This window comes from Numenius arquata, chromosome 2, assembly GCF_964106895.1.
Source record: "Numenius arquata chromosome 2, bNumArq3.hap1.1, whole genome shotgun sequence".
Taxonomy (NCBI): Eukaryota; Metazoa; Chordata; class Aves; order Charadriiformes; family Scolopacidae; genus Numenius; species Numenius arquata.
The window spans coordinates 43,773,875-43,796,252 of record NC_133577.1 but is presented as its reverse complement, the minus strand read 5'-3'; the positions used below and the strand labels follow the sequence as shown (position 1 = coordinate 43,796,252).

Genomic DNA, 22,378 nt, shown 5'->3' with positions numbered 1-22,378 from the left:
CCAAAGACCAAGAGAAATTAAGAAATCCCCCAGATCTCATGCAGTCTGTATTTGTATTTGCACTGTTTTAGTCACTTCATTCCTGAATTGTGTTCCCAAAGGTATGAAGTACAGCTCCAAGCTTGCACAGAGCTGGGTTGTGCCTCTAGTGAGTGGGCATCTGTACAGACGCTGGAGGCTCCCCCAGCGGTGCAGCCTGCCCCTCTCATAGAGATACGGACGACAGCCGGGGACTTCCAGCCAACTTCTTCCGTCCTGTGGACTGGCCCACAGCAGCCAAATGGGAAGATTTTGTACTATGAACTTTACAGAAGGCGAACGACTCAAGCCCACATGAGCTTAGATCTCGCACTTGTTTACAATGGTTCTTCAACCTCCTTCAAAGATGATAAGTTGCTGCCTTACACAGAATATGAATACCAGGTGGGAATCAAAGCTATTTAGCAGCTCTGATTATGATTTCAGTACACTTTGAAAACTTCACTTTGCACTTACAATGAATATACACATCTTGTTTCTAATGTTAATAGTATTGTGATACCTGAATGATTATTGTTAATGTATTTTAAATAGTTGAGAAACTGAAAATAATTTTGCAGAAGCAATATATCCATCCAGCATTCATTTTTCTTTAGCTTAATCATAAGTGCCTGTTTCTTGTATGTTAAATGTTTGTGTACCCTCCAGAGCTTTTGTAAGGCTTTTATGTTATGAATAGTGTGAAATTCTAGTACTTAAAAGGCAGCTTCATTTCATTAGTGTTTCTTTCTTTTTCTATCCTCCCCAACCCATTATGAATTAATTTTTACTTTATGATCTTATAGTAGTTTACATCAAGAGGGGCTGGGGTTGTTTTCTCTTTAAATTAGATGTTAGGAGCACAAGCAGTTTCCATGGGTTGTTCAAAAGTTAATTTGCTGTTGATGGTTGGTGTCACTTCTCATGCACATAGGTATTTTTACTATTGTTTTTCTTATGAGGCTGAGATAAAGCAAGGAGACCATTTCTGCCATTCTTTCACCTGTAATTGTTTTCTATGTTAACGTTACAAGTTATAGCATCTTTTTTTTGGTCATACAGTACTAGTGATAATGTAGGGCTTTACTTGATTTCAGCATATGAACTTAGAACGTTGCTATTTATAACCATCTGAAGTCTTTCCCAAGTTTTCATATGAGTTAGTGGAGATTAGACCATTACTAAAAAAACAGCCTTGAATTTTTTCTTTCTAAAAGTAAGTGGATATAGTATTGTAGCAGGGTGAGGTTGATTTTTGAATATGATGCTGTCTATGAATAGGCACGCTTATTTGCCACTGAACAGGAGACCAGTAAGCCTCACTACTGGTTCTGTATGTAATTCAGGTTGGAAGGGCTCTCAGGAGGCCATGCAGTCCAACTTCCTGCTCAAAGCAGGGTCAAATAAGAGGTCAGATGAGGTTGCACAGGGCTTTATTCAGTTGCATCTTGAAAACCTCCAGGGAGGGAGATTGCATAACCTCTTGAGGCAGTCTGCTCCACTGCTTGACTGTCCTTATTGTGAAAAAGTTTTTTTGTTATGTTCAGTCTGAACCTCTTTTGCTTGAATTTTTACCTGTTTGCTCTTGTCCCTTCCCCCGCCCCCATACTGCTGTGAGAAACCTGGACCCACCATCTTGTTAGCATGTAGGTGGGTGCTGGGGGACTGCAATCAAGTCCTTCCAAAGCCATCTCTTCCCCAGGCTGAACAAACCCCAGTCCCACAGCTTCTCCTCATAGGCCCTGTTCTCCAACCCGCTGATTACCTTGATGGCTCTCCAGTGAACTTGCTCCAATTCATCAATATCTTTCTCGTATTCAGGGGCCAAAACGGAACAAAGGCTAAGTAAAGGCATGTAATCACTTCCTTTAATTCTCTGGCTATGCTCCTGTTAAATAGCTCAAGATGCTGTTGGCCATCTTTGCTGCCAGATTACACTGCTGGCTCATGTTCAGCATTCTGTCTGCTAAGACGTCTAGGTCCTTTTCAGCAGAGGTGCTCGCTAGTTGGTCAGTCCCTACCCTGTAATGCTTCAAGGACTTGTTCCTTCCCAGGAGCAAGACTTCACATTTGTCTTGCTGAAATTCATAAAGCTCCTGATGACCCATTCCTCTAGGCCCTTCTGAATGGCAGACCTGCCCTTCAACATACCAACTCGTGCCCTCCAGTTTGGTGTCATCTGCAAATTTGACAAGAGCAAACTGTACAGTTCAGGTTCTTTGGTAGCTCTGCTCCACTGCTACTGTTGCGTTCTTTTTTGTAGCCAGAAACCATGAAGAAATAAATCTAAGAAGTTGCTTTATCACATCAGTCTATCCAACTGCTATACGTCCATGTGTCGTAGACTCACCGAGTCATGTAGGTTGGAAGAGACATCCAGAAGGCATCTAGCCTAACTCCCAGCTTGAAGCAGGTCCGGATAAAGTAAGCTGCTCAGTGCTGTGTCCAGTTGAGCTTTGGATCAAGTTCTCCATCCTTGCATCTCCGAGGACGGAGATTGTACATCCTGTGTGAGCACCCTGTTCCAATTTCTGGCAACATATCTCTTACTTTTCTTTACATCTAATTCCCTTGTTTCAGCTTGTGTCCCTTGACTCTTGCTCCATCACTGCCAGAGTCTCAGGGCCTGGAGGGAGGAGTGCAGTGGCTTTCTTCATACATCAGTTCCAGCAGCTCTAATTTGAGTAAGAAAAGAATTCTGAAGGGACAATTATAAAACTATTGAAAAGAGAGCCTAGGATGCTAGAAAAGTGTAGTCACTGCAGTCTTCACAAAGTCTTTCTTCTCTGCTTGACAATCACAAACCTCTTTTTTCATTTAGGTGTTTCTGGATTGGCAGCATGTCTGCAAGGTAACAGCCAGTGTGAAAAGTGTGTCTGTTGGCTTTGTGCTAAAGGAAACGACAAGCATCTGTGAGCTGACTGCTTATTGCTGATTGCAGGTCCACGTTACTTGATTTCCTTTGGTTACTTAATGACGTCTTCTTGAACCTAGTAGTACAGGAGATGCTACAGTAATACTTTCCAAAGCAAAAATTATAATTAGTCAGAGCCTGAAAATTTATTGCACTTTAAATATACGAGGGTATATCTTCCAGTTGTCACTTCTCTTGTAATGAGAGCTGTTAAACCTTTCCTGGAAACAGTGTGTTTAGGGTGAACTTTTTGTGTTTTAAGTCCTACTATGTACAAATATTAAGGTTTCGATTTCTTTCTCCCAGATTTCCTTTAGTGCCTGTGTAGGGCCCATTTATTGGCCACAACAGTGTGAAGTCTGCTCTCCGTTTACTGTAGTTTCCTTACAGTAGAACTCTTGTTAGACCAGCTGTCCTTGCTACTTTGGACAGGATCTGTGAAGAATGTGAATTCAATTGCAGATGGGGCTGACTAGATAGCAAGGATTGTAGCAGATTTGAGCCCTACATAATAGTAGGGAATCTTTCTTAGATAAAGAAAAACTTCTCAAATTGGAAGTTGTAGACATTGGCTGTGGGATATTCTCAGTTGCACCAACTTTCAGTTATCTCAGTCAGAAGCTGGGTTTTTTGGAAGTTGATACCACAGAGACTTTCTTGAGCAAAAGTTTTTAACGATCTATCAGTGACAGATAACAAAGAAAGCCTCTTGACCATATTCCTGTGGTTTACTGTGCTGTATTCAAGACTTTGCTTTTTATCTCGCTTCTGCTCCATAGCCAGGCTGAGCTGAATACTGGGACCCTAAATCATTTTTGGTTTTTTTTGCTGGTGGCCATTTATTTCACCATGAGAGGCTTTTGCATGCACGTGTTTGTCTTCTGCTCATGTCACTTGCAGGAAGTCCTCTGGGATCTATTCTGAGCCACACCATTGTTGACAATTTATACCTTGCCTGTGAGACAAGTTATTCATAAGTATAGGGCTTGGCTTTTGCTATTATGCTGATGAAACCCAGATTTATATTTCACTTAAACTGGATATTGATTCTGCTGTCTCTGCATTTGAGGCTTGTTTGCTGGACATAAAACTTTAAATGCAACTGAATTTCCTCCAGCAGAATGCAGATAAAATCAAAGGGCTGTGATGGGAGTCTCTCCAGCATTTTTGGAGCTATTGAGATTTAGTTCAATGAACCCTGACAGCTTCTTTGGATCTGAATTCAGGATTTTGGAGTTTGATGTTGGGTTTGGGTTTTTTTTTGCTGGAAACCTCAGCTGAATATTTAGGGCTTGTAAGACTACGTGCAAAAGTTGCACTTTCAGAATGATGAAGTGACTTTAGAAGCTCATGCTGGCCAAAGGGACTATGACCCCTAAATGCCTAGGTCACAATCATTCAAGGAAGCACTTTTATTCTTTCAGGGCCAGATCTGCATAAGCATATTAGCACCTCCTAGGTTCCAATGGGTTTTTAAGAGGCAGTAACGTGCCTACTGTTCCATACTCAGAAAGAATTACTTAGATGTTTGAAATTCCCTCTATTAATCTATTCATATTTTTAGATATTTGCATTTTATAGAGCATCTGGCCTTTTAGGTTTTTGTTGGAATGCTGCCTGAGATCCTCAGCTGTATTAAATAGATGTAATTGCATGGTCTCCTGAAAAAAAAAAACCTGACTTAAACAAATTTTATAACTCACGAGGCCTAATGAGTTTGCAAGTGTAATCTTTTGATTCCTGGAATATTTCTAAAACAGAGTGTGTAGGTCCTTCTTGGGAATTACTGAGGATGGTGTGCAATGTTACCATATAGCAACCTATGGAGTCAGACCTGCTTTTCTCAGCTAAGGGAAGGCCCTTTTGAACAGAGACTTCTGGCATTCAGTGCTATTCTGTAAAGCATAGCTGTCAGAATATGGTATGGTTTACATGCAAGTGCAATGTGACTCCCCCACTATTGTGCTTGATTGTATACTTAAGAGTGCTTCTTTAGATTAATGGCTTACTGTCTTCTTGGTTTAGAACACATCCTTAGTTCCATTCATGGAACGTGTAAAAGACAGAAAAGTAGGATTGTACCTTTTCAGAAAGTTTTATGCCCCCCTGCAGGGGTTTATTCTCTAGGAGGACTATCCAGCTCACCAAGACAGGGTCTGCAGAGCTGAAGCTGTCTGCCTCCAACTGCTGAGGGAGGCACAGCATCCCTCTTGCTTGTGAAGTGCACTGCTCACACTCCAGTTACTGCAGCCAAGAGAAGGCTCTAGTAAATACCCTGAGATACACCATGGGAAATATGTTTTGGGTCTTCCATCTTGGACTCTCAAAGAGAAAACAAATCATATCCTGACTTTGGAGAGATAAAGAAAAAAAAATGGGTGCAAAGTTATGAAGAGTAAAGAAGGACCAACTACATGGGTGCAGAATATGTCAGCCCTCTCGGTCACTTTCAGAGATGAGAAGAATGACACTTGGTTTACCAGCCTGTCTGTCAAATTGTTGGCTGAGCTCCAGTTTCTGCTGCTTAGTTACTGACAAACAGCTCAGTGACTTCTGCAGCTTAAAATGGGGTGAAACTGGTTTTCTGACTGGCCAGTGATGGATAGCCACTCATTTGTAATATCCCTTATATCAGGCTCCTTTTCATCATTTTAATTCACCATTTCTTCCCGTCTCCCTGACAGAAAGATGCACTACAAAGTAGTGAGATAAAATAAAATTTAAGGTTTTTTGCACTCTTTGCTTGTTATTCCTTCTTCATTTTGTTTGGAAGAGTGTTTTTTCGTACAGGGTTCATTGTGCTCCCTGCTCCCAAGTGAAGAGAGTTTCTCATACTAGACCTGCATTAGGCTACCAAGCTTGACCTCCATTTCTGGAGTAAAGCAGACATGGCTATATTGTTTCACTGATGTAATGGTGATACCTACTCCAAATACCCTTTCGGAGAACAAGATGCTTCCTTTCCCCTGGTAGAGGGTACACAGTAGGTAGAAGGGCCATTTGAAACCAAAAGATTTCTTTTATGAAGCCCCACTTCAGGCACTATGTTTCTGTTGTCAACACCATGCTAAATTCAAGTGCTTAAACAGTGCATTGATGCAACAAATCTTGATTTTTTGTTCATTTAATTAAATACGGATATTAGACTGGATTTGTCGGCTTCCAAAATTACCAGTGAGACTGTTACAGCACCACTCTCGCAAGACACATCTCGGTAAATTGTCATTCTGACATTTTCAAAACCACGGCAAGCTATCCTTTAAAACGACATTAGTGTGAGTACCAGGGGAAAATATACTCCAGGGCTGTAGATGACTTGATATGATTTCCTTGATTGTATCTTTTTATTTATGAGGCATAATTTATGACTGCTGAAAAGCAAACTAAAATGAGTGATGACTAGGTACAGCCAAAGTAATAAATCAGAAGCGGAGAAAGAAGTGGTGATTTTGATCGAATCTATTGAATTAGCTGTTGCCCTTAGCCATTACAGGTATTGGAAAGACCTTTTAATATCTGCTTATCGCTCTCATGGGGACTTGGTAACTATCTCATTATATACCCATAGGAAACAAATTATTTAATTTTCTACCTTTTAGAGTTAAACCTGTTTACATCTCTCATTAATTACTGGTGTTATACTGTGCTATATGAAATGAGCTTCCTTTAGAATTTAGTAATTTTGTTTAAGTCACAAAGTGTTTGCCTGTTGACTTTCCCTTCCCCAGAATGAGTTTAGTACTTTTATTATTAGTATTTCAACAGTGAAGATGAATAGCAATGTTAAGAGGCTCAAATTATCACAGTGCTAGAAGCCTGGATCTAAAATCTATCCCATTATATGTTTATGGCCTCCCTAAGGATGCTAACTGAATGTTGAAGAGGGAGAAGTATGGATCTGAGGATGGGCAGAAAGCACACATTTGTTCACTACCTTTTTGTGCCCCTGGTGGACATGATATTTTCTTTCCCTTGCCTTTGCAATGTCTCCTGTAGACTGCAACCACTTTTGAAACTTTCTACTTTGCCAATGCCTGCCTGATGCTGCAGTGCCCAGATGCGCATGCATTATCCTAATGCTGAATGCTAGATTTCGGTAGACAAGCTTTGTGTTCTGAGCTGTGCTGATGTTGCATAAGTAACTCAAAATTACCCAGGCTGCACGCCGGTCAGTTCCAATGAGAAGAAAGACTTGCGAAGGGTGCTGCAACTGATGGTTCCTCTAGTTTTAACTAGCCAAGATTATGGCCTCTTCAACTTTCTTGTAGACTGCTCTTCAAACACAACTAAAAATTGGGTGCTGTGTTTCTGAACTTAATGATGTCATATCTTATGTACCCGTAAAATTTCTTGCTATCTTGGAAAAGAATTACACTGTGAAAACTCTGCATTTATGTAAGTATGGGGTTAGAAATTGAAAAAAATTTAGTCAAGAAATCCAAAGCCAAGTCTCAAAGTAGTGCTGTGTCTTTGTGACCTCCATGAAACAATTCTAGAAAGAGAAGTGTGGTACAAACTCCTCTCTGCTACCGTTTGTCTCTCCTGGCATGCGCCAAGTAGTGCCAGCATTGAATCCTTTTAGGAAAGACCAGCTGTCACAGGTGTGTGTAGTCTGTGGATACCCTAAGGGCAGAGACCCAAGTCATACCTGACTCTTACACACAGGAGTAAAGAGTTATGTGCACGTGTGAAAGGGGTGCCTTGGTCTGACCTTGTTCCCCAGAAACTACAGCACTACTTAATTGCCCTACAGCTCTAAGCAGTGCTCAAAGCCGAAGGTAGGTAGTGATTTATTAATGAGACTTTTTTTAAGGAAAAAGGCTGTTTTCTGGGTACCTGGAGGAGCTCTGTGCAAGCTGCTGCTTGCACGTACAGAGCTGGGATCTTGTCTCTCACAGCTGCCGCTTAACTGCACATCAACTGCAGTGCGAAGCGGGACGATGCACAGTGCCTCTAGGATGTAGTGGGAGCCAGGAATCGCTGCTGGTCAGTAGTCAGCTGTTTGGCTCACTCCTCTTTCTGCTGGTTTCCTGCAAGCAGGAAGAGTGAGCAGCATCTGGCCTTCATGCAAAGCAGAAGATCCTAGCTCTCTCTGGCCTGGGAAGTCAGCAGGAGCTCACGACTGCTGCCTTCAGACAGGCAAGCTACTGGCAGCCAGTCCACCCTACTGCCTGCTGCTGCCTTGCCACACTTCAGCAGAAGTGAAGGAGATCTCTCTGGTAAGGGAGAGTTTCTCATTCTTCGTAGGCTGTTGGCTGCCTGAGGCTTCCCTTTGTAGGAGGGCAGAGGATTCCCACTTGGGGACTTCCTGGTTGGTCCCTGTGTTTTCTGCCTCAATCCTGGACTTTGTCCTTTGAGGGGGGTTAATTTGAGGGCTTTATTTGGCAACTTCTACACCTTCTCTTTTTCATCACGGCGTCTTCTTCATAGCCCTCACCTGCTTTATCATGGCTTTTCTTCTTCTAGTGCTTTTCTTGTGCTGCAGCTTTGGAGGAGCTGTAGAAGCATATCACCAGCTGTTTCCCTCAATTCCCTTTATACCCCCTGTATGGAGTAAATATCTTCACATATGGTCTCAATTTGATGAAAGAAAACCTTCTCTTTTAGTTTAAAACATAACTTCCTTGGTAAGGACCTGGGTTTTCAAGAGCGTTCCTGCAGATGAACCTGCGTGGTGCAGGGATGGAATAATGGGTTTCATTAATGGGCCTCGTCTGATGGGCTTCTTCCACTGTCAGCATATACAATACCATGGGTTTTTTTGGCATCTGTGCCTGATGGCCATTGTGACTTTGTTGCCCTTTATGGGAGGAGTCGTTAGTGAGCTTTACGAAACTCAAACAGGCTGGGCTCACCATGCTAAGGCTGTGGCCATCTTCTCAGCACTTCCCTTCCTGCTCCTCATATGTCTTGCCCCTTCTTGCTGTGCCAATGAACCTTTAGGTTGTCCTGTGATCGTTTTGAGCAATGGCTGACCACCGATTTCTTCCAGGAGCAGAGATCTGTGAAGGCTCATTTATGATGATAAAAAACAAGCTTAGTTACCTGTAACTGGAATTCTTCAGTCCTCCAAATATACGGTCTCTGGAGAGGTTCCCCCCCCACCCTCTCTGGCTCCACTTCAAAGTGCAGTCTGGGCCAGGGGCCAGATTGATAAAGCATTTTAAATAGTAATCAGCGTGGCTGTTTTCAGAGCCCTCTCCTGGCTTTCTGGGGACAGTGCAGCCATTAAGAGCATCACGTCTTTTGGCAGGGTGCTGAGCCATGCACCATGATGTCAGACTTAATGCTTTTGCAGTTAGTATATTCAGAAAGTCAATTTATAAATTTTGCTGGCTTTCTGCTATCTGTGTTTTGCTATTCAATACATCCCTGAAATCTGATTGCTTCTTGTTTGCCCCACGTTCCTGTCTGCTCTTTTATAATCTTCTTACATTATAAGCAGCAGGTAATACTGCTGCCTATTAAGCTCTTTAGATTTCTGTGTGTATACAGTTAAATATTTTTTGGTGATGATTATATCACAGTTTAGAAGGAACATTTGTGAGCCCAAACAGCTTTTTACAAAAGTCCAAACTGTGAAATTTGAGTTTAACCAGGCTAGCCAGGCAACAGCTTTCATCCGTGACTGTTTTGTGGTGGCTTTTTGAGGAGATGTAACCAAACCTCTGATTTTAACAGGCACTCCTCATCGTGCCTTCTGTTGCCATGCTGTCCCATTTCTTCATGCAAAGAAGTGGCTAAATATCAGCATCTCCATCTGCAGTCAGTTCTGAGCACTTACTGCTCTGAATTTCCAAACACTGACTAGGATTTACTTGGACCGCAATTCTCAAAAGGGAAATATTTTTATACCCATCCATCCTTTTACAGATGGTTGAGCAGAAGCAGAGGGAGTTAAGGGAATCCAGCTTAGGTCAGTGTAAATCCAGAATTTAGGTCCTCAGAAGTCCTGTTCAGCTGTCACAACTGTCTCAGAATCTGGCATTAGTGAGTTTCACAGACACCTAGAGGTTTTCTGCTGGAAACGTGTCTTGGCAGGGCTGAGTAGCTGGCGTCTGTCTAGAAGGCAACCTCAGAGCATGCCTGTCTGTCAGGCCCACATGCATGTGGCTGTGACCTTGGCCTTTTTTCAAGAGGAACAGGCATGTAGTGCCTGGGGGATGGACCGCAACCTCAGCTTCCCCTCACCTCCCTGGGGAAGGGCTGGGTAACTGTGGCTGCTCCTCCTTGCTTGTACTCTGCCCAGTCAACCTGGGTTTCATCGTGTTCATGCACAGTGAAACAGCCCCAAGGGCAGCACTGGGAGCACCCCGAGTAAAAAGATAGGTCATCTGCTTGGGCATTCCCACTCTGGAGGGGGTAGGCTTGACTCCCTCCACTGGAGCATGTGATTGAACCTAAATTACCTGCCTCCTGGAGGAGTCCTTTAACCACTTAGCTGTAGTGTGAAAGGGGATTATCATCCCCTTTTCCCTTGTCCTAAGACAGTGTTTTGAAAGAAAGAGCCCTTGTTTGTCTGAAATAAGGCTTGTTTTATAAAAAAAAAGGCTTAGGCACCTACAATAGGAGAGAGACCAATGGAGGAAGGTGTCTCCACGCAGCTGTCAGTGAGGCGTGTGCATCCCTCTCTCTCCTAATTTCCTTGGGGGGGGGGGGGAGTCCCATTCTGAGGCTGAATTCCTGTGCTTCGCAGAAAGCCTCTGTTCCTACTCATCACCTTCAGTTTTGCTGTGAGCAGCTTGCTCGGCAGGTCAGGTCCGACACTGTTACGCTCTGTGCTCATTAAGGCCACAGCCTGGGTATAACTGGAGCGTTTGAACTCAGGTCAGCACTGAGTCGATGCCAGTGGCACACTCAGAGCTGCTCTTTCCATATGTGGCTTGTTCTCTCCACAAAGAAATATGCCCCTTGAAAGGAACGACTGTGGGCAAATCCTTGTAGCAGCTGGAACTGAACTGAGATAGAGGGTTTGACCTACTGCAGTAAAGTGAACAGAGTCTGACTTTATGAAAAGTTCAGAACAGAGATATATTACTGATTTCACTGAAAACTAAAGTGCTTTGGCTGAGCTTTTTATCGTAGGGCATCATCTGTACTTATGCAGTGTTTCACTGGACGATGCCATACATTACTGATGGAATCGGGCAGGAACTTTGGGTTTGTAATTGGCAGAACCACAATCTTCAAAGCCACTGTGGTGGGTTTTGGCCTTTTTCCTTCCTCAGCACCCTTGTGAAGTGTCCTGTGGTCTTGGACCTTAATATTGCAAGCTGGAAGGACTGCAGGGTCAGTTTTGAAGACCTCTTATTTCTGAACCTCCTTTTTTTTTTTAAGGCATAGTCCCACCATCCGCTTCCCGAAGACCTCTGCCCAGTGTAGATCACGTAACACCATGTTTTACTGTAGTTAGAACTGCTCGACATGAAAGCTTACTAAGGAATACTTATACTAAAAAAATCGCTCAGACAGTCCTTTTGTATTGCCATTTAGATCTATCATTCTGATTGATCACTATGTGGTTGGCTAATATTGAGCCTAATTTAACCCTATACACTCACGCATCCATCTATTCTGTCTATTGTACCTGACATTCTACAAATTACTTACTCATGCAAATGACGACCTCAGGCAACCTTTTATGATATTCGTGTTTAATTATACAAATGGTTTTTGATAAATAAGATTATACATCCTTCCATATGTTTATTCACTCCTTGATGAAAGCAAAATTTAATTTTCATGCAGATTTGTTGGAGAGTGTGTTTAATAAGTGCTGAGTTTTATGTAGTCTGCAGATCACTGGTTTTGGGAAGCTGACAAAATCAGTAGGCACAGTTCATAGAGACATGTGGTTTTTAATCAGGCCTAATTCAAGCTGCTAAATTTTGAAGTCTTGGAACTGAAGCCATTGCCTTTGTGCTTATGCCATAAAGCAAATGTTATTGTGAAAATAAATGAGAGATGCCAAATTAACCACACTTTTCAATGGGCTTTGTTTGGATTGTGGGTTACTGAAAATGTTGCCAAATAATTGATACATTAAAATTTTTAAGAGAGGGATGTGTCTGTAAAACTTTCTGGTTTTAAAGACTAACTAGAGTTTGACTTGTGTAGTTCAGTCAAGGTGAACGTAACTTGTGTCACACAGTGTCAGGCTGCATTCACTGGGGCTGCTTGCATGCATGAAGGAAAAGTGTAGAAGGGAGAAATTGGCAGGACTGGATATCAGTATTGTTGGTCAGATGTCTTTGAAAACATTACCTCTGCTGGTCACAGCTTCCGAAGGAGTCCTCTTGGTGTGGTATGAAACAGAGAGTGGTGGGAATTCAGAGTTTGGGGATCAGGTGTGAAGAAGACACATGAACACACACTGCCTGAGACATGAGATCTGCTTCTCTTCCTTAAATGTAGCAGTGGGAAATATTCCACTCTTCTGTTCGAAAGTCACTGGGTCAACATAGGTGCTGGGTGGCTGTCAAGGGACATTTTGCACAGGTGTCATTGGGCTGCATTTTTCTCAGTGTCAGTACAGCTGCAGTAGCATCTCTGGCCAACCGTGAATGTTGTGAAGGCTTGAGTCCTTCACTCACAGTTTCTCTGTTTTTGTGTGCCAAAGGTGTGGTCCGTTAACTCAGCGGGACGGACACCGAGCAGCTGGTCCCGCTGCCGGACGGGCCCTGCCCCTCCTGAGGGCCTGGGAGCTCCCCTCTTCGACATGGTGACATCCACGGTGGCTGTGGTGAACATCAGCCCCCCTCTGAAGCCAAATGGGGTAGTCGGTATCTACAGGCTGTTTACCAATGATACCAGAGGGACTGATGTGGTGGTGAGTATTGTCAGCACTGTTTCTGTTCTTCCATTTGAGCTTGTATTTTCTAGCTTTAACAATTTTATTCTTACAAGCTGCTACTGCTGTTTGCAGACTGTCTTCCTCTTCTGCTCTCCTGTTGTTAACTGCTCTGCAATGCTCTCTTCTCGCTGAAGCACCACCAGCGCTTTCACTCATTTAGATGTGCCTCTCGAGGAACTAACCTCATCATTGAGCACTTCTGATGCGGTGATGTGCTGTGACAATGTGATGGAAATCAGAAGTATTGTTCAGGGGCAGATAACGGTTCAAACGAAACACTTCCAGACAGCTCCTGCCAGTCCAAATAGTACAGGTGGAAACTGCAGCCATTAGGAAATGATTGTGTGCTTTGGGATAGCCTATGGATTTGAAGTTAAGAAGAAAGTGCTGTACCTGAGCTTCCCATAAAATCTTTCTTGTTGGTAAGAAGTATTTCATGGTAAAGCACTGAAGAATAGTGCAAGCAGCCAAGCAACTTCTGTGTTTGGTGTCTCAGCCTAGACACCATTAGGTGTCCAGAAATGACCAGTCTCAGCTTAGAAAACAGGTAGGGCTTCATTAGAGTTATAAAACAGGGAGATGTGGAGAAAAGTTAGGGCTGTGGAAGTTGCCTAGAATAGTTACCACCAAATCAGTGCAAAATACTTGAATACTTGTCTGTAACACTATCTGTTTGTTTTTTACAAGTAGGTAAATATTTGTATGGGATCTTTTCCTTTATCCCATCTTGCTTAGCTTGGAAGTGCTTCCCAGGTCATCAATCCTGTCCATGAGCTTAATCTGCCTACTGATTGCACATTATGCATTTATTCCTTCCAGTGCAATTGGCTCTGTCTGTGTCTGATTCAGCCAGTTCATCCCGTTGGTGCCTGCATGGCCCTCCATTTCCATCCCCTCACACCTGCCATGCTGCTGGCTCGTCTCTGGCTCTGGCATCAAGAAGTACCAAGTGCTTTCCTTTGCTTGCTTGACTCCATCCTGGTTTTTTGCTGCACTCGGCTAAATCACATACTGCCAAGTGGGGCCAGATGTTGGCTCTCGTTGGTGTTTACTGCATAATCTTATTTCTTTGGCTTAAGAAACTATACCTGCAAATGACTACAGCAATGAGGTGCAGTGGCAGTTCCTGTGAGCAGTTTCAGAATGAGGGTTGCCATTTCCTTTGTCAGAACTGCCAGGTCTCTCTTGCTGAGCATGGGGGAGTTTCCCAAAGGGCTCGTCCACCACCATGGCCATTTGAATGCAGAGCAGCATCATGTTGGCCCTTAACTTAGAGGTACCTACCAGAGAGCACATTCTCCTGTCTGTGAGTAAGCTGACCCACCAGACATGTTCTGCCCAATGCTGTCTCCTGTATCCACAGTGAGGAAGCCTGTGAGATATGCATGAGTATTTGCTAGCACACTTATCATAGAGCTATTTTCCACATTAATTTCTTTTTTTTTTTTTTTTTCAGTACCACTTACCCCAGAGTTTCTCCTTAAAGGTTTTCTGTTTTTCTGTTTCTGAGAATGACATTTGTAAGTTGACATACAGTGGTCACAGCTCAACTCAAGACGTCTGTGAGGCCACTGATGGCACGGTCTTTTCCTTTGAACAGTGCCCTTTAACTTCGTAATGGGAGAAAAATGAGTACAGAGTTCTCAGTACACAACAGCTGCATTAATGTCAGACTTAAAGGACATGCAGAACCTCGTGCCTGTCTTTTTCTGGAGTTAATTCACCTCCATAACTCTTATTTAGTACTTGTGGTGCTTGAAGCTGTGACAAGTTCCCTCTTAATTTTTATAGCTGTCAGAAGGGACTGCCACCCAGCAGACAATACATGGGCTAAAACCTTTTACCACATACTCCATTGGAGTGGAGGCCTGCACCTGTTTCAACTGTTGCAGTAAAGGACCCATGGCCCAAATCACCACGCAGCCAGCTCCACCCTCAGAGCAGCCCCCCCCGCAGATCCGCACTGTGACCTCCAGGAATGCCTCTTTCCAGTGGAGCGCCCCTCAGTCACCCAACGGCATTGTCACCAGGTAGGAACTGCCACCCAGCCAAACATGCCCACCTCAGCAAGGGCTGGTGGCAGAACAATTTTCCTGGACATGAGCTGGAATCACAGGGCTGAGAGCACTGGATGGTTGTGAGAGCCATGCTCCTCCTTCCCAGTGTTGGTGGTGATACCCCGTGCAGCCTAAATGCCATCTGGGAGGTGTTTACATACAACAGTTGCTTTTATCCTGAGCAAGATGTTGCGGGGGGGTGAAGGTGGAGTGGGTGAGTTGTGAGTGGAGGTAATCGCCTGACAGCTGTGGTTGCACAGCCAAAAAGTTGTGAGATCAACTGGCAGCAAAGAGGCCGCTGCATCTTGTAGTTACTGAGGCAAATCCTGATTTGCAGAAGTGAGCAGTAACGTAACAGGCATCAACAGTTTCATTGTGAGTGTGATTTACTTAGAACCATAATTGCTCATAGGCATCTTGCAGTTGGGGCCAAAATCTCCAAGAGAAAAACTGGGATCAGGTTAAGTCTCTGCTCCGGTGGCCAGGCATACAGCAATTAGGATGAAATGTATGATTGGCTGTTAGGTTAATAAGGCTTTTGATTTATCAAAATCTCAACTTTCTTCTCAGCTATGAGCTCCATGTGTTTATGGCTTGTCCCCTGAACCTACAGCCAGCAGTGAAGGCTTGCAGTCCTGGCCCAACTGAGGTGAAGTATACAGGAAAAGGACAGAGTGCCAACGTGTCCAACCTGGAGCCTTACACAACTTACAACCTGCGAGTCGTGTCTTACAACTCTGTTGGCAGCAGCGCCTCAGAATGGATTGGGTTCACTACAGAAAAGGAGCGTGAGTATGAGAAATGGTTCACCGATCAGCAATGCCCACTTCTGATGCATGGGGCTGCATAGCACCAAATGACTTCGCCACCTCTGTGAAAGACAATGTCCCCAGAAACCTGCTCTTGTGTGGCTCTGGTCACTGTCCCTCTACTGCCTATTCATTGAAATTCTGTGCTGGGGCTCGGCAGCTCATTCCTTCAAAAATATTTCTTTGCTCATCATGATATCACATCCTCTATCTTGGGAGCCTGGAAACCTTTTATTTCATTTAAAATGGGCAGCAGTGCTGCAGAACATAAAATAATCAAGCATTACCAGAAGGGTGACGTGTAGTAATAAGTACACTGCCATAAATAAACCCTGGGAAAAGTGGAGATCTTGAAAGAGACCTGGTGATTCCTTTCAGGATCAATCTTACAGGATCAATCAATCAGGAACAATCTAATTCATGCCACACTTCTGCCAGGGCACATGAGAGTTTTCCTTGGATGTCATCTGAGTGACTGGATCCTTGTTGACACCGAAGTAAGAATTTGCTGCTATCTATCTAACCACCACAGGCAGTACTTTAAAGCAATGTGGTGGTCTGCATGGAAATTAAACAAGCAGGACCCGTGCCTACAGTCAGAATAGATTTTGCCATCAAAACTAAATTTGTAGTAGTCTAACATCAGCTTTTATTAAAAAGATCTATACTGCTGTACCCAGAGTCATTCCATAACAGATGAGATGGGAATTTCACCTCAGCCTGCCAGGTCAGGGCAAAGAGGATGTTCACTTTTTATCATACAGTCTCATGTCAGGATTTCAGAATCAACTTTCTAAAATCCCTTTTGCATCACTTGGTAGTTCTGCCTAATAATTACTAAAAATGTATCTGCTACATCTGTAGCTGAAAATTTCAGGTGGAACAGCCCCAGATTTTCTTTAATATCATCATTCAAAGAAGGTCCTTATCTCTAAAGCTGTGTTTTATTAAATTGCAAACTAAAATGCTGGAACATGCTAATGAACTTTTAAATGGGGAAAATTCATAAGGAACTGGAGAGACATTAAGAACGAAAGGGTCTGAAAACCATTTTTAAACCCCTGCCCACTGGCTCTACAGCCCTTTTCTTTTTTTTTTTTTTTGCAGAGTCTTTTTTTTTTTTGCAGCCCTTTTTTTTTTGCAGAGTCTTGCTGACCACTTTCACTCCTAGTCTCCTGAGTCACTCTGAATGTCTCCTTCCTCTTGCTTGGAAGGCTTGCTCTAGTGACAGTGGGCAATTAGCAGCAAAGTGCAGCTGGACAAGCAGCTTTCTTATGAACAAACCAGCATATACTGGGCACACAGCTTAATGGCAAAGCCACAAGAGAGGACGACCTCAAACTTAAATGAAGTCTTTTTTCAGCCAGCTGTTGAGCCCAACTGATGAACTGTTCCTCCCCGAAGTGAGTTCTGGGTTTCTTTTCTTCTGCGTGCCATCTGCCCTTGCTTTTCTGAAGCCCTATGTTTTCATGGATATGCATGTATTAAAAGATGATCTTGGGCAATTTCCTGGAGCTTGTGAAAGAGTCCTCCCCTTAGCAGTTTGGTTGCCACAGCCCAGCATGCTGCAGCTGAACTGGAACAACCTCCTGCATCTCCCTATCCCCCACCTTAAGCTGGAATTTAATTTATACAGTTTTAGTGTCTGTACCATATACACAAAGGCGAACAAAGGGAGTTCTAGGTCTTTATTTTAAAGATAAGAGATATTTCTGCTTTCTCAGTGTAGAGGCTGGCAAGATACAGCAGCTTTCTCATTTGTCCTTGTATCTTCCCTACTCATACACATGTATATGAGAAGAGAGGGTGTGCATGCGACAGAGATCTTGTATCATGCAGGGTCTCTTTCTCCATGCTGTGTAACTCAGTCATGCCTGTTGGCTAGAAATGAGCTTTTCTCCTTCTTTTGCAGCACCTCGGTACACGGCTCCCTTCTCCGTTGTCAGCAATTTATCTACCATCCACATAGACTGGAGTCGCACTTTCGTACTGAACGGCCGCCTGAAGGAGTACGCTTTAACTGAGAGTGGGCAACGCATCTACAGTGGCTTTGACACTGAGCTGTATTTACCAAGGACATCTGACAAAAGTCAGTTTCAATTTCCTATCTCCTCTTCTCTGTGAAAGACTGTTGAGCTAAATTAATATTATTGTGTGCTAAATTTAAGACAAACTCTCCATAGCCACGCCAAGCTAAGAGCACAGGAGTGTACAACAGACACACTGAAGTGCATCCAAGCAGATGCTTGAAACAAAAATCCTTGGAGCTAAGCTTCCTCTTAAACATTGTACCTGACTGGGTGAGACTGCTCTGGTCATTGTGAGGGTCGAGCTTTCCTGAATCCTGGAGCTGCATTTCAATCCCACCCTTCAGGGCGACACTCTGGCAAAGGCATGGAAACCTTAAGCTTCAGAAAAGACTGGAGCCTACATTTTCATTTGAATCAAATTAAGTCAGTAGCTCTTAGAATCAGCCATGTTTTGAAATGCAGTTTCTCCTTCAGAAATTTGCAATCTTTAAAATGTAAGGAAACTCTGTTAACGGGAAAAAAAGAAAAAGAAACATGAAGAAATGTTTTCTGTTTTTAAGGCATTGGGGTTTTTGTATGTCAGAGGATTTTGTAATTTATTTTTTACCTTCCTGATTACTGCAATGATGCTAATATTTTATTTTTTTTTTCTCAAACTTTCTTAACATGTTTGTATCAAGTATGAACGGAGTATGAAGGATTTAGGGCAAAATGCTGAATAAATTGAAAGTTGCCAGTTACATTGGAAGAGGGAGGACTGGGTGGTGAAAGAGGAACATGGTTTGTAGCAACATCAGAGAGGTGCCTACGTATGATCTGCCATGGTTCATAGTTTAGACGTTCAATACCTACGTATAATGGATTATGAGGCTCTGATCTGGGACTCAGGTGGGTTATGATGGGTTATGTGATATGCCTGCCTTGGCTTTTCTCAGACCTGTCCATCTCTGCTGATGGATCATGGTGAAAAAGCGTCACCTACAGAATTTTGATTTCTCCTGCTGACAGCGTTTTCTAACCTTTTTTCTCAGCCTTTTTGTTTCAAGTGACGTGCATCACTGATGAAGGGACCGCCATGACACCCATTATCAAGTACAGCACTGCAGATGGAGTTGGTAAATATGTGGAGATCACCTAGTACCTATTGAATTTATGTGTTTGTGGTAGAAATTTGGTACGTCGAGCATGCCAGACAGGATGGCATCTCATTGCAGAATCAGGGGATTCCTTAGTGTCTTTAGGGTATGAGGTATGTTTTACCATGGATGGCTTTCTGTTTCTTTATGTCATGATCAGGTTCAGATCCTTTGTCCAGATATGTAATAGTTTTTTCTTTTATTTTTACACAAATATTTTGCTGCAAAATGTAGTGCTTTTTCCTCAATAGAATCTGCTCTCTTCCAAGTTTTATTTCCAAATTTAGATTATCTTGAATTCTAATCCTTTCCTCCCACATTCCTCCTCAGTTTGATAATGAAAAAATATATCCTCTCTCCTCCCTGTATTCCATCCACCACTCCCTTCACGTGGCCAATGAGCCAGGCTCTGCAGTTTCACCTGGGATGTGTTCCCCAAGCCAGTTTATGAGAATGTCATACAAGATGCTGTCAGGACCCGGTTTATAACACCTGCTGTTTCCTTTCTGTCCCCGAGGCCTTTCCCTGTTTTGTGGAAGTGAAGGAGTTTGGTGTGATGAGATCCCAGTCAGTTGTAGGTGGCTACCAGTAAAAAGGTCCACTATTTTATCATCTTCTTAGTTTTCTGGGAAGCAAAGCTAAGCTCAAACCATTTCTAACCAACATATTGTTTTTAATTAATTTATTTATTTGTTGCGTTGCATTTCGTTCAGCTTCTTAAAATAGATGGGCCTTGTCTTTGCAATTACTTGTTACACTGCATTTCCCTTATATCCCTTTTTGTGCTCTCACTCCATCCTCCTGCAGAATTTCAGGCAAGGCTGCTGTAAAGGCATTATAAAATGTTCCCGGTTGCCCTACATCCATTACTTTTCACACTCGGCCCCTTTGTTCTTTTGATTGCTGCTTGCACTTCGAGTCTACTGCAAACTCAATGGGCACCACAGGCAACTTACAGAGGAGGCTCGCAAGCGGAAGTGATGGAAATTCCTTAGCCAAGAGGCTGGATATGCATGTAGGATTGCAAATAATCAGGAAATCCTGTCACTGAAATTTCATGCGCTTGTTTCGTCTATGAGCAAAGCCAAACAAGTACCTGGTTTTCTTCTAACAAGTGGGGGAAGAAGGAATAAAATGTTTCATGTTGTTTGCTTTTGTATTAATTTATCACTCATTTCAGTTATGTCTTCCTCCCTCTCTCTCTTTAACTGCACGGGCCTGCCACTACACACTGCTGGAGACAATGTCCTCTGTCTGTACTGCTCTTAAATTACCGTAGTCATTTCCGCTCTTCAAGGTTACTTGGAGAACCCTTTTTTTCTCGCATTCCACCTCTACCGCCTCCTTTCTCAAGAGCTGCTGATGCAGTGGTGATTTCCAGCCTAAGCAGCAATGCCAGAACTTTTAAGCAGGGTCTCTTGAGGGTAGTAAGCTTTTTATTATAGCCCGCTAGCATATTGAACCATTATGCCACCTTGAACATAAGTGCAAATAAGCACATGACGACAAAATTACTTAAATTTCTGCCTAATTTATTAGCGAGGAAAGGGATAGCATATTGTTAAATGCTTTCTGAAATAACATTCCCTTTTCCCCTAATCCCTCTTGATTTTTACAGGTCTGATCTTGACAACACCTGGAGAGAAGGACAAAGCAGAGTCCAAACGTGCAAAATTCTACAATGAGTTGTGGTTTGCAGTGTTGATGGTAGTTCTAGGTTTGATACTCTTGGCTATTCTTCTCTCCTTAATTCTTCAAAGGAAAGTCCACAAGCAACCCTATGCACGAGACAGACCTCCTTTAGTTCCACTCCAGAAAAGAACATCCCCTATGAGTGTGTACTCATCAGGTGAAATCCATCCGGTATGTTTGGTAAAATGCAATGTTCTGTATCTATCGTGTTATACCTTTATCTGCCCACACACACAGCTTTTCTTCCTTCTTCCACCATTTTGTTATACTTGTGGTTACCAAATGAAGGCTGTGCAGTGTAGGAAAAGGGCTGTCTGGTGTACCTACGTGGGCACAGAAAGCAGGCCACAGGTGCTTAGTCCAAAGAGAGCCCTACGTCACCCGGTCTGCAGGCCCTGAAATGCTTCTGATGCCTAAGATCCAAACTTTGGATCTGGAGTCAGAGAAAATGCAAAGCCGCTGATGTTAGCTGACATCTGCAGTAGAGCTGAAAGGCATGCTGTGAGAAGGTAGGTGATAAAATGTGCTTTTCAGAGGAATCTTTCACGTGTTCTGAACTATCTGTTGTGGATGGCTAACCAGGATCAATCTGATAGTCTTTGTCAGGTACCCATAAAACGTGCCTGCAAAAAAGAAGGACTGAGGGAGAGGCATTATTTCTTTCTAGTATCCACCCACCACCCAGCCGGGCTGCTCTAGGACCAGCTGCATACTAGGAAAGTTTGAGGGAGAGAGAGTGAAATCAAGGAATACGAAATGTGTGTGTGCATCTGTGCACATAGAGCCACAAGGGGACCACCAGAGAGGTGGGAGGAGGACTGCTGGGGAGTGATAAAGAGGAAGGCTTTGTATCATTGTTATTATGACAAGTTATAATTCTGTAAAAAAATTGATAAAGAACATGTTCTGCCATGTAGCAGGGTAGTAGTTCTCCTACCCTCTGAGGAAAAGCAAGACAAAAGGACTATGGCAATTGTTATGAGATTGAGAATGGCAGCAGCAGTGCCTTCCATTTCTATGCTTCTTCCCAGGCATGGGCCGTGAGATGATTCTTCTTGTCACTTCTCAGCTTCTTTTTCCTGAGAGTGCCACCAAGAAGGATAGTGACTCCTACATCCTTCACGCATTCTGTTCCTTCCTGTCTCAGTGCCAAGAAGCTGCATCTGTGCCTCAATGAAGCAGCTCTTGGAAACAAAGGGATTTCCAGTGTGCCCCTTCTCCTGGCAAAGGCTAAGAGCATGAGAAGCTTCTTTCCTTTTTGGTCTCATGATCTTGATTCCTTTTCCTCCACAGTCTGTCATGTTGTGTTTTTCCTTGACTTTAAAATGTCTTTGCTGTTGGCGTGCCCGCACAAATCCTTTCCATGTTCCTGCGCCTTCTTTTCTTTCTTTTTTTTTTTTTCCTTTTTTTTTTTTTCAGAAGCTCATGGACTTAATAGAAAGGAAGATTTTACAGTGCATCAGTTGAAGGACTTAATCTGAAAAGTTAGGATAGTGCTACTATGAAGTGGCAACATCGCTTGTGTTTTACAGTTGTTGGTGAGGTCATGTGGCAAGTGATGCTGGCTGCCCACACGGTACTTGATGACCAGTTAAAAGTTAAATAGTGTCTCATCTTTGGCGGTTCCCCTACTCCCCCGCATCCTGCTACACTGCTCCCCTTCGCAGAGCTGCAGCTAATTCACACCCTCCTAAGGAACAGACTGCACCTGCATTGCACCTTGCCCTGCCCTAATGCTTTGCCTCCCTCTCTTTACTCTCAGTTTGAGACCATCGCTGACACATCCGATTCATCAAGCAGTGTCACACTCAAACGTTACACAATGCGCTTTGAGGTAGAGTCGTTAGCTTGCAGAGTTGCAAGATGTGT

General features: G+C 43.2%; 1 protein-coding gene across 1 annotated transcript in view; it reads left to right on the top strand.

Annotated features, from left to right (window-relative positions):
* USH2A (usherin) overlaps positions 1-22,378 on the top strand; it is a 390,721-nt gene that overhangs the window by 365,627 nt on the left and 2,716 nt on the right. Inside the window, exons 63-69 of the mRNA XM_074166292.1 lie at positions 102-423; positions 12,552-12,761; positions 14,577-14,815; positions 15,413-15,630; positions 17,564-17,740; positions 18,713-18,796; positions 20,436-20,680. Coding sequence (XP_074022393.1) covers positions 102-423; positions 12,552-12,761; positions 14,577-14,815; positions 15,413-15,630; positions 17,564-17,740; positions 18,713-18,796; positions 20,436-20,680 — 1,495 coding nt within the window. The remainder of the gene's footprint in view (positions 1-101; positions 424-12,551; positions 12,762-14,576; positions 14,816-15,412; positions 15,631-17,563; positions 17,741-18,712; positions 18,797-20,435; positions 20,681-22,378) is intronic.